Source organism: Cetorhinus maximus, chromosome 11, assembly GCF_964194155.1.
Source record: "Cetorhinus maximus chromosome 11, sCetMax3.hap1.1, whole genome shotgun sequence".
Taxonomy (NCBI): Eukaryota; Metazoa; Chordata; class Chondrichthyes; order Lamniformes; family Cetorhinidae; genus Cetorhinus; species Cetorhinus maximus.
Window position 1 is genome coordinate 74,191,035 of NC_135889.1, and position 12,601 is coordinate 74,203,635.

Consider the following 12,601-nt stretch of genomic DNA (forward strand, 5'->3'; position numbering starts at 1 on the left):
CTACTGGAACAGAATGAGAAATATATACAATGTTGCAGTCTTGGAACAGAGTATGCCATGAAAGATAGGATGGTGCTGGAAAGGAGTCCTGGACCAAGGGAGCTGCCTGACAACAGCATTTTAATTGGCTCCTGACCAGGTGACCAGGTTTTGTGTGAGAAGCAATGCAGCAGAATAGCTCCAAGCTGAAAGGAACAAGACCTAACACCTCTTTCTCCTGTGTGTGGAAGGTTCCAGTAATTCTGCAATAATAGCTAGTTGGCTTTTTCTTCTCATATCTCTATAACCTGCTCTTTCTCTGAAAACCGCTCTCAAGAGGCAAAAGGGAAAATCACCGTTAGAGACATTGAAAGGCAAGTGCTCAACCAGTGAACTAAATGCTGAAAGCGCTGTGAAGACCACCTCATGACATCAACAAGAACTGAAAGGAATTTGGAAGACATCAATCAGAATCAACCCATCGAATCCTGTACTCCGGAATTTGTGCTATTGATCTGTTTTATCCCACCCTTAAAATCCCTGTTTTTGTACGTCTTATGTGTCTTGTAGCTGTGTGTATAGGGACTTAAGAAGGAGATAGCGTTTAAGTTATAGCGTTAGAAATTAACAGTTCATATTTCTTTCTTTTGCTACTGGTTAACGACAGTTTATTCAATAAATAGTTATTTACTTTTAAGTTTACAAACCTGGTGCTTGTATTCTGTTAACCTAAAATAAACAATTAGGTAGAATCGGGGCAATCTGGTGGTTTGATCAAACTTTTTCACATTTGTCGCAGCTCGGAGAGCAGTGGGGCTTATATTACAACGTACTATCCCCAATGAGTCGTGACAGATGTAAAACTGAGGCACTACAATGTTACTACTGGCAGTAGAGTGCAATTGCAGCATGACAAATTTATCCCGGTAGTTTCTATGATAAATGCCAATGTAGAGTATTATGATGAAAATATTATCACAAGTGCAGACATAAGAATTAATATTTTACCAGTGTTAAATTAATATTTTAATATTAATAAATATTAATATTTATATAATATTATATAATAATATACTTAAATTAATATTTTACCACTATGGTGTTGCACACAGGAAGTTTAGAGCAAGTGTACTCTTCAGATATGCTAAGGTGGAAAAGGTGAAAATGAGTGCAAACAAAATGCAGGCTGCATTTCAAACTTATACATTTGATCCTTACTTATATACTTTCATTATAAACTCCCTCAAAGTGGTAGTGCTGCAGTACCATGGCAAGTGGTTTGAGACGGTAGAATTGGCTGTCTCGAGTATTGGGTTGGGGAGAAGGTTAATCTCAAAAATCAGGTAAAGGAGAGTAGGCAAAATCAGGCTAAAAAATCAAAATGGCAGGCCTGCAAAACATAACTGAGAGATACAATAGTACCACCAATTGTTGGGAAAGTCAGGTGCATGAAGGTAGCAACATAAACAGACCATGAAATTAGGTGGGTCCATAAAAGGGAGCACAGCTGAGGGGGACACTCAGCCATTGGCACACACATGCCATCAGTGAGCAGGGGCTGTAGGGAGAGTGATCTGTACATGCTTGGATAGTGCAGAGGGTCGTGACCATCCTGACATCATAGGGTCATTAAGAGAAGAGGCTAGGATTCCCGAAATTATTGTGAGTGCAACTGAGCACAAGCATGTCAACAGCTGGATATGGAACTAGGATTCACAGATATTGAGTCAAATGGTGAAGAAGATCAACATCCTCAGCAGTAGGTGGAAAGCCCCGGACACAAGGAGGAATGAGGAGAGGGATGAGGGGCAGGAATGGAACGGAGGCCATACCCGCAGCATGGGGCGTACTGCTAAAGAAGGAGCCACCTGGATGTGTTGGAAAACCAGTACCGCAGAAGACTCTGCACCTATCTAGGCTGATGGTCACTGAGATTTGTGCCCTCAGAGTGGGAAGACCTCACATCTCACTTCATTGCTCACCATGTTCTGCTGGTAGTCATCAAAGTTACTGTGGCCTTAAACTACTTCATCTCTCGCTCTTCCAAAGATCAGCAGTGGACCTTAATGGTGTCTCGCAAGCAGTAGCATACCTATTTGTGAGAGCTGGGCAGCACATAAAATTTCAGACAATGGGGTCTGGCAGGCACAAAGGGCAGTATCATCGATTGTAGTCATGCGGCCATCAAGGTGCCGAGTAAACAGCCAGTGAGCTTCATCAACTTGAAAGGCTTCTGCTCGCTCAACGTTCTCCTAATCTGCAAAAGCTTCCTGCACGTGTACGCTCACTATCCTGGCAGCTGTCATGATGCCTTCATCCTGCACCAATTGAGTGTCATAGCTATTCATTCCACCACCCAAACTTTGTGGATGGGTTCTAGAGAACAAAGAATATTCCTCAAAGAGATGGCTATCCACCCTTGTAAGCAACCCCAAGAAAGAGCCACAGAGGCCCTAAAACTGAAGTCATCTGATCACAGGGACCACCATTGGGCTTCTGAACCATTCTTGAACCATTCAAGCTTCTGAAGATGCAGGTTCAGTGTCTGGACTGGTCAGGTGACTCCCTGAAGTACATTCCTGCAGGGTTTCGTGCATCATGGTGGTCTACAGCGCGCTCCATATAACATGGTCCTCCATAGAGGCATGGGCCTTTAAGAGGGTGAGGCCCTGGAATGACACAGCTCATTGGGAGAAAAGGAGGAGCAGGAGGTGGAAGAGGAACAGGAGGAAAATGGAGAACAGAGAGGTGCCCACACTGTGTAAGGAAATGGCCAGGGCCTGCACAGGACTCAAGGGTCTTGTCGGAATGCCACTAACATCATGTAACATCTGATCCAGGCATATTTCAGCTGAGTCCTTCTAAGCCAGGAACTCACTTTGATTTGCCTGTGAGAATACTTCCATTGAAGATGCAGTCTTGATGAGATCCATTCTCACCACCAATGAATGATACACATCTGTCCAGTATTCTCACTGCCCCTATTCAAAAACCTTTGCTTCCGTTCACCATATCGTTGCCTCTTTTCCTGTTTCGCCATTAAAAAATGGAAGCTCACATGCCTGGAGTCATGTGTCAATATTTACAGTGTGTTCTGAAAGTAACAAAGTACATATTTACACGTGCTCTACCCAACACAGTGGTCTTCGCTCTCAGCTACTTCAAATGATGTGCCCTTGTGACCATGGATGAGGTGGAAGCAGCCTGCTTATTTGTGTCTGTTTGTAGCTGAGATGCACATGACAGTCATCCTCGTCATGGAGGTGCCAGTGGGGGTAACTCCAGAGGCTGCTGCACTGGTGTCAATGAGTGCAACATGACACCCTGATGATTGACCTCTCAGTATGCAACGTCCAGCAGACACACCAGCTGAGAAGCCTGAGGGCGCATGCTACTCCTAAATATTGGAGTAAAGTATGCCCAGGGTACTTACTGATCCTTCAGCAACTCTCAGAACCATGGATGACCTCCGTCACAGGTCCCTGTCACATAGAGTCAGAAGGTCCAACGATGATAGTGCCTTGTGAGGGGAGGCTTCTTCATCCTCATTCAGCCCTTAGATGGTGCTCCTGATGGCTGGATGGAAGCAGGAACTGGTATCCACTTCATGCAACTTTGTGCCACCAGTGACATATGCCAGTGCATGATACAGAGTATTGCATGGATTCTGTGCATGCTCCTGCATCCTCTCAGAGTGCTGTCACATATGGATATTCATGAGGTTGGCCACTCTCTCAATGGAGGAGCTGATGCGTTCAAAGCTCTGAGATATAGTAGCACAAATGAACTGATCAGACTCCTCCATTCTTAGCCTATGACCCTGCACTGCCTCAGGGAACTTCAACATATGGGAGCACATCTGCTGCTGCCATTATAGGTAGAACTTTCTTTATTGTGACTCCCGAGGCCCTGCATCTGTGCCCAGTTGAGCATGGCCATATCTGCTGGCTAACTTCCAAGGGGGACTTCCCACAGCTGCCTCTGTCTCTGTTGCCTCCTCTCACTCAACAGTGCTGTGCTCTTCACCCAGTGCCACCCTTTCTAACCACATGCAAGGACCCAGGAATGTGAGTGTATCCGCACTGGTGGAGGATGCACTTGTAGGATTATGACAGTGCTGGTTCCACTGTCTTGGTTTCTTCCAATGACCCCAGTGCCATGATAGGAATCAGGTGTTCATCCTCCATGACAGAACCTGTGAGCAATAGAATAAGGAGATCCTGAGAACTAGCCTTTGACAGCAGAAACCTCTGCAGTGCTGAGGCTTCCCAATGAAGCTGAGTCTTTGACATGTTGTCGGAAGGGGATAACTGCATTCAACCCATTTATCTACAGACTGTGATATCTTTTCACCCTCTTCTACAGGTGTGCCCATCTCACCTTCCCCAACTTGTACCTGCGGAGCCCCCTGATGATTTCCTGGGCTCCCTCCTTCAATGTAGTGAAGATGCTGAGCACTCCTCTTCCCTCTCTCAGGCATTATATGCCCTTTTCTCCTGCGAGGGCTGCTCATATACATAAAAAGCTGCATGCTTGCAAGTCCTCACAGTGCTATGGTTCTAGACCTGCTGAAGGATCAGTAAGTACCCTGGGCATACATTACTCCAATATTTAGGAGTAGCATGCACCCTCAGGCTTCTCAGCTGGTGTGTCTGCTGGGTGTTGCACACTGAGAGGTCTATCATCAGGGTGTCATGTTGCACTCACTTTGTCAGGGTGAAGAGGTCATTGAACCTTTTGCAGCATTGCACTCAGTTCCTCTGGACTACATTTCTGCTTCTGACTAATTTGGCCACCTCCAACCATGCCCGCTTTGTGGAGCTGGGTGACCCTCTCTTTCCAACGTCCGGAAGGAGAACCTTCCTCCACCCCTCAAGCATGCAGGATGGTCTCAAGGTCTGCATTTAAGAAGCAAGGGGCAACCCTAACTCAGGTTCCAGGTCTCTGCCTTCCTTCTTATCTCTTGAGTTCTTGTATTTCTTCTTCTGAATGCCTGCCACAGTAATGACTGCCGTGATGGCTTTAAATTGAGGGTGCACATCAGCAGTCCCACCTAAATCCTGCGCCTGCAAGAACAATAATTCTTGCCCTATCAGCCAATTAGCAACCTTTCTCTTCAAAAATACAAAATGTAGACAGACTCTGTCTACTTACCCCCAGAAGCAAATCTTGCCCTGAGACTCCAAACTCAAGTGTTAGTCCTAATTGCATGTACTTAAAAAAATGAACTATATCGCTTTGTAAAATCCTAAAATCATATACCTACGATCTTAATCCTTTACTGCATTTCAAACGTAGTTTGAAAAAATCAAACATTGATTGAAAACATGAATTTGGCATTAATTTGGTTAGCATCTAAACAGGTTTTTCTTTCAGACACTGAACTTATTGGTTTAAATAATGCTTGCTTGAAATGAAATTTTCTTCACATGATGCTAAATTCTTAATTGCAATCCTAAAGTAAAATTTCTGTTGTTTATTCATTTTATTTGTTTGAAGAATAATCTTCAATCTATTTTTTAAGTAATACTGCAAATGAATTACAAGCAATGTGTAGAAATCCAAATGTGGCTCTGATCAAAGAACAATAATTCTTTCCATATCAGGTTGTAAGGACTAAGGACTCTACTTTAGTAAAATTTGAAAACATAAAATACCTTCACACAACCTTATCTTGATTTATTCATTGTCAGAAAGTCATCTCAACACTAAAGATTAAAATCTGTAAATAGTCACATACCACCAAACATCACTAGATCAGCCACTGTGAAAGGAATGATGAATGGGGGAACCAGCTTTCAGGAGGATAAAGAAAATCAAATTATTTTAAATGTTTATGTAAAGTAAATATACAGAAAAATTCAAGTTTGGTCTGCAACCAGATTGTGATGTGTGTATAAATCAATGTTTCTGCTTACCTTGTGGTTTAATTCAGCACAGATTTCCTGCTGCTTCCGCCTGTCATTTGCCAGCAACAGATCAGCCTCATGAGCAATACAGGCTTCAGCAAATATCATCACTGTCTTCATCAGCAAGTCTTTCTTGTCACGAGTCCAGCTCTGAATCAGAACCTTCCGGTGCTCTTTCTTAAACTGAAATCCATCCCATAATCTCCAGTGGTCAATCTAGAACAAAGATTTTGTTACTTTCTCAACAAAAATCTACGTTTTAGAGTATTTTTTTTCTCATCTAAATGTGTCATTCAAAACGCTGCCAGAAAAATCTTAAAAGGAATATATGCGAATTATATTAAATTATATTGGGCATTATTTTGCTCATCAAGTTGAAGGGTGGAATACTTAATCATTTTTTAACACAATGTAAGTTATTCCCAACTCAAGGTAAATGCAAAACATTCTTCACGCTGCTCCAATAATATGCATTCTTCCTAGTTTCAGAAGAGTAATGTGATACTAAAGTATGGAAGACTCATACTAGTCATATTAATAAATACAAATCTAGGGCACTTTTATGCGATTGACACAAGTTTGCTGGACTAATGTCCAAACTCATTGGAGCTGATTCTACAGATTTCCCAGTCAAGTCTACAATGTATAGTGAAAATTCCCAGTAAAAGTAGGTGGGAGTTCCATTCATGCAGTCAGAAGTGGGAACGGACAATGGATGTCCCTCATATGATTTTCTAGTATGCAGAATGCTAAGGGCAGAATCTTCTGTACCCGTTGTTGGTGGGCGTGTTTGGCAGCATGAGTGGACAATATGGCGAGATGGCCAAAAATCGGTTTCATAACGTTGTGAAACCAGTTTCCAATTGTCTGCTCTGCCCCTCAATGGTGGACTCCGTTTCCCGCTGTCAGACGTCAGGAACTTCATTGTAATATATCTGTATATCATTATTAGCCCAGCTTGCTGGAATCAGCCCCTCGTGCTGGATCATACGAGCATGTCGGCATGATTGCACGCTGGTGTGTTTCACAACTGTACGTAAGCGCCTGTACATGCACCTGGCAAGCTGCACTTCGCTCGGAACTTCGAGGTTTGTTTGCCTACTGTGCTTCAGGCAGCACTCACAGTCATCAGTGCCAGGCTTCACAGGCAGCACCACATCACTTTTAAGGGAGCTCATGGGCAGGTCTCTATCTACCAGACCAGCCATAAGGCTTTTCAATGACAGCAATGGCTAGGGCTGTACTGGGGAAGGGGGGTATCCTAGGGTGTGTATGGGGGCACAAGTTGATCTGTGCAACTGGCCTCAAGATGGTGAGTGCTGAGCAGGCAGTTTACAGAGGCCAGATGGAGATGTGACGGTGTGTGTAAGAGACTGAGTGGTGATGTCCCTTGAGCTGGCAGTGAGTGAGATGCCAGTGAATGTGTTATCGGCTTGAGTGTGTGAGTTTAGAGTGATGGGATGGTTGCCTTAGCCTGGCAGCACAGGTGAGATTATTCATCTTTTTTCTGCATTGGATGGCCAACCTCTTCTGTGCAGCATTGGCACTGATCATCACTGCCATTACCTACCAAGCTGGAATGGTGAGATTGCTGGACTTCCTGAGGCCAAGGCTGGGGTAGAGGACATCATGGGGGGCCTCCAAGGTGTCCAAAAGGCATTCCAGGCAAGTGTCACTGAATCGGGGGCTCCAGTCTTCTTATCTTTCGGGGCCATGTCTTCTTTGCAGCAATCCTTGTCTGGAAGCACTGAGAGGTCTTCATGCAGCTGCACTTTAAATATGGCATCTGGCGTGATGAAGCAGTGAGGTGATGGCATGGCGGCAGATGAGAACCCACCCATCATCGAAATGGCATATTTGCCAGTAATGCATTATTAATGGGGCAGGATTGGGATGATACGGCATGAAAAGCTGCCACTGCGGCTGGCAGGTAAAATGTCCTTGTTCCCACCCACTACCGCACTTAGTGCAAATCTGATTCTGTCCTAAGTCTAACTCATATTCTGGAAATCAGTCCCTTTTTAAATGAGTTTTATCTTCACTTCTTTCACACATTGATCACTCTGTGTGAGGACAACATCTCCTGATATCAGTACCAAATTTTACTTTTGCTAATTTGAACCTATGAACTCTTATTCTGCTCTCACAGAGCAGTATCCGGTTTATCTTTTGTATATCATTGTAAATACCTCTATGCGTATGTCAGCTCAGATGTCATAACCTGTCACCATAATGGCATTGACATTACCACCTGTGACTGCTCGATGCTGTTTTAAGTAGCCTATCCCCATCCAACAATTGCGTGACTGGCAGAGGGTAGTGGGATCCTTGATGGAGGAAATGCTTTCAAAACGTATATGAACTAATCCTTGAATTAATCAATGGCATCCACAACTTCCAAGTCATGATGTGGCTGCAGTTCATAATATGTCAATGAAAGAGCAACTAAGGACAATCAGAAACATGATAATAGGGCTTGGGCTCATGCCTTAAACTGGGGGGCAATCACAGGAGTTCCAATAATAGTTGGCTAATGATGAAGTTAGTTGCTGAATTTCAAGGTGGAATGGGCCAAGTTTTCCTTCAGTATTCAATTCTCTGACTCTTGACACTATCCTCAGGCATTCAATGTCTGTTTTGTAAATAGTGTCCAAAATTGGATTCAATGCTCAAGGTTCACGCTGACCTGAGCACTGAATGATTTTAATACAGATCTGTTTAGGCAATATAGTTCATCAGCTCAACAGTAAATGGAAATGTTAAGCACTGAGTCTACAAGTACCTCCAGATCCCTCTACTTCAACTGTAACTATTTCAATTTCATCCATAGAGAATGTACGTTGCACAGTTCTTTTTCATTTCTTAAAATTCCATACATTTATCCATATTGAACTTTATTCTGCCAGATTTTACCTAAGTTTTTTTATAGGTCTTTGGCTGACTCTTCAGATTCAAATATCTTCCCAGTCAGGTATTTGTTGCAAATTTAACAGTTTTCTGGATAAGTTCACTGAATATTTCAAGGACCTCCAACAGTTATATGTTGCTTATCTTAACAAAGAGAAAATGATCTTGGAATAACACTTCGAAATCCCATAAACACATCCCTCAACATCCAAAATAAAGGACTGACCAGTTCTTGCTTGGACTTGTGTGGCAGCAGCCTCAACAGCATATCCATGTACAGTATGTTTCGATTCTGTGTCTCGTGAGAGTACAGATCTACAATGACTTGAAAAGTCCAATGTTCTTCTTCAGTCCATCCACAATTCCTGAAAAAGGAGAAATGCCCTTAACTGCAAACCTAAAGATAAAAGACTTATTTATTATTGCAATATAAGAAAGGAAAACTTAATTGGATTGCATTTTCTCACTGTTTTTGATGCATTTAGAGTGCTTTAACAAAGAAGGAAATTTTCCCAGGAAGCTAATTCCGATGATTGTGCATCTCCAAAAGGCTTCTTGTGGGTTCCTTCATGCTTTTGGCGCCAGGATCGAGCAGTGGTCATTGCTGGGACTACAGGCAGTCCCTGAGGAAGAAGTGATAGAGACCAGACTTAAAGGTAAGTCTGGGATTTTGGCTGAGCACTTGAAGAAAATAAACTTGCAGGGCTATGGGGATAGAGTGGGGGAATCGGCCGATGGACTGAATGCCCTCCTGTGCCATAAATGACTTTATGACTTTACTTTGTTGCTACTGCCTTTCCACTGCCTGATTCTCAGATCAGAAGGAGTCTGGGTGTGATGCCTACGGTCTACCTAAAATGAACACTCCATAATATGGATACTCCACCAGAAATTCAGGAGGAAAATGAGGTGAGAAGGCCAGAAATGCCTCCCCATGCAATGGCCCATATTTTGTGGTCAGTGGTCACTTGTTGTAGTTACTTAATGCTGATCTTGAAGAAAACTGCCCACAAAGTTTTAGCTGGCACTGTGGCATCAATTTCCCCTATTACATCAATTTTATTCTGGCACTATCTCTGGGGAACTGTGACTATCAGGAACAATGAAGTCATCAAGTAGGCTAAGTAGTCAATCAGATTGCAAAATTCTCACAGACAGCAAACCAGGAAGCGAAAAGCATTGATTATCATTCACATTTTATTAATTTTACAGAGAGCAAGATAAAGATTGGGACATGCACATGGGATTAAGGTCTATTAAACTTTTATCGTGGAATGGAGAATATAACACTCCAGACAACTAACATTAGTTTTTCAGGGTCTGGGAGGTTGTTCAGTAAGAAATATGATTTAGTATGCCATTAAAAACTCAGCTATTCCTCATTATACAATACTTGATAGTTTCAATGGTTTTTACAGTGAGAATAGTGTGTAAAAAGTTGAAGTTCACATCCAACCACTGATTCTGAACTAATTGTATCTGCACAGGTTGCAACAAACCACCCTGTGGAGGAATAGGGTATCACTGACACCAACTTCCAGAACTCCACATTTAACTGTATATATGTGGATGTCAGCAATATTAATGACAGTGAACGCTAATAGTTTCGCCGTCATTACAACCGCAAATTCTAGGTCCTTGCTTACTTGATTGCTATAAGGAAGCACCTATTGTAATACAGAAACAGGTATTCCGTCTGACACCACCATGCCAGGGCACATCCTGGAACAATGTTAATGTAGCAAAGACCAGGGGCTGAAATTTCAATTGCCAGTAGGGCCAGGAACAGGTACAGGCACGCTTTGAAAATTGCATTCCCAGAGGATAACACTGGATGCCTCTAGAAAGCGATGCAATTTTCAATGGGAGGGTGCAGGAGCGGTGTGTCTGGAACCTACCATGCCACCAATGAAGTGTCTAGCTGTGGAGCTAATTGAAAGGCCTCATTGGGGTGGGCCAGTTTCAGAATTTCAATCGGCAGGCATGGGGAGCCCATAATGTCTAAGATAGCAGGGTAAACATGGCGTGCACACAGCAGGGAGCCATCAGGAAGCACAGGTCAACTCATTTAAAAGATGGACAATAATGCTCAGCTGCTCAACCATGTACACAGAGTTGCCATTGCTCATGCTTAGAGGCATGTATTTCTCAACAGTGACAGGTGGAAGTCCTGAGTGGGCCATCAGGCTGCTGGCATCATCTGGGTAGCAGAGGCTGGCAGAGGAAGCCCTGCTGCACAAACCACAGGCAACTCAGTGACTGGAGACGGAAACAGGCTACTCTGGCATTGCACTGAGTAGCAAGGAGTAGCATGTTCAGGGGCAGGTCAGAGGAGCACAGAGAGGGGCCGCAAGAAGAAGGCACAACCCAAGACTTTGGGAGTACCGCATAAAGCTACCTTCAAATGACAGAGCGCCACTGCCAGAGGAGATTATGTTTATCCAGGCAGATGATCCACAACGACCAGATGCCCCGTGGCCCCCATAGCAGTCCCGTACTTGCAACCATCAAGGTCAATGTTGCCCTGAACTTTTATGCCCTTGGGTTGTTCCAGATCTAACTGACATCTCACAGTCAGCAGCTCATCATCCCATGAAGCAGGTTGTGAATGCGCTATTCCGGAGGATGGGGGAATGCATACATTTTGAGATAGCTGGGTCAGCACAGGCACAGAGAGCGTTGGGCTTGGCCACCATCAATGGATTACCCCAGTTCCAGGAGAGCATTGATTTCACCCATGTCGCTATCAAGGCACCAACGGACAGCCAGCCTGATTCCTTGCCAGAAAAGGCTTCCATTCACTGAATGTCTGGCTGATTTGTGACGACAAGAAGCGCATCTTGCAGCTCTGTGCTCAGTTCCTGGGCAACTGTCACGATTCCTGCCTCCTGCGAGAGTCCCAGGTGCCACACCTCTTCAGGCCAAAATACAGACTCCTTGAGTGGCTGCAAGGGCATAAAGGTTATTCTCTGAAGAGTAGTTCATGACCCCGTCCAGTAGCCAGACATGGAGGCAAAGAGGTGCTACATTCAGAGCCATCTTCTAACACGGGCCTGCATTTAGCAGACCATTGGCATGTTGAAGATGCGCTTCCATTGCTTTGACTGGTTGGATGGTACCTTCCAGAACAAGCCAGTTAGAGTGTCCTGTTTTGTGGTTGTCTGCTGCGTGCTCCACAATGTTGCTATACAAAGAGGCCTGGAACTGGATCAGGTGGATGAGAAAGGGCCTCATGGCAGGGATGGTTCCTGAGTCGGAGGGCCCGAGGAGTCAATGGATGATGCCAGTGCCTCCTGAGGGGTGGCCCCCTCATCAACCTCTTCAACTGCCTCCTGGTCACAATGCAACTGCTGACCTCCTCTGCCACTTCAGCTATGTCCTTTAGGTCTCTTGGGCAGTGAAGGTTTCAGGTGGAGGCTGGAAACAAAATCTCCAGCCTCCCAGCCACAGCCTTACTGAGGACTTCCAGGGAGGCATCTGTAAATCTTGGGACTGCCCATGCTCGTGTGCCCCTTCCAACACCAGCCTGATCCCAATCGGCTACCTGTGCAGGTGTTTCCACAGCGAGTGGCTGTGTTATGGCCACTGCTTGCCTTTTCAAAGGGCCCTCCAGTTCTATGGCCCACCTCCAGGATGCTCCCGGCGCCAACTGGGAGTTGAACCCACGCATGGGCTAATCAGCTCATCTAAATTTAAAAATTGTGTCACACTAGCGACGTTGATGTGAGGTGAAGTTGGAATCTGCAATTGTTCCGGCAGGCAGAATTGAAAATCCTGGCCCAGGCGTTACATCTATCTCCTTTTCC

General features: G+C 44.4%; 1 protein-coding gene across 3 annotated transcripts in view; it reads right to left on the bottom strand.

The window, feature by feature from the left end:
• The window catches only part of LOC144686682 (coiled-coil domain-containing protein 148-like), a 110,266-nt gene that overhangs the window by 21,014 nt on the left and 76,651 nt on the right, over window positions 1-12,601 (bottom strand). For all 3 annotated transcript variants that reach the window (XM_078552207.1, XM_078552206.1, XM_078552208.1), the window contains 2 exons: window positions 9,022-9,160; window positions 5,898-6,104 (listed from right to left, as the gene is read on the bottom strand). In XM_078552207.1, the coding sequence (XP_078408333.1) occupies window positions 5,898-6,104; window positions 9,022-9,160 (346 nt within the window). The remainder of the gene's footprint in view (window positions 1-5,897; window positions 6,105-9,021; window positions 9,161-12,601) is intronic.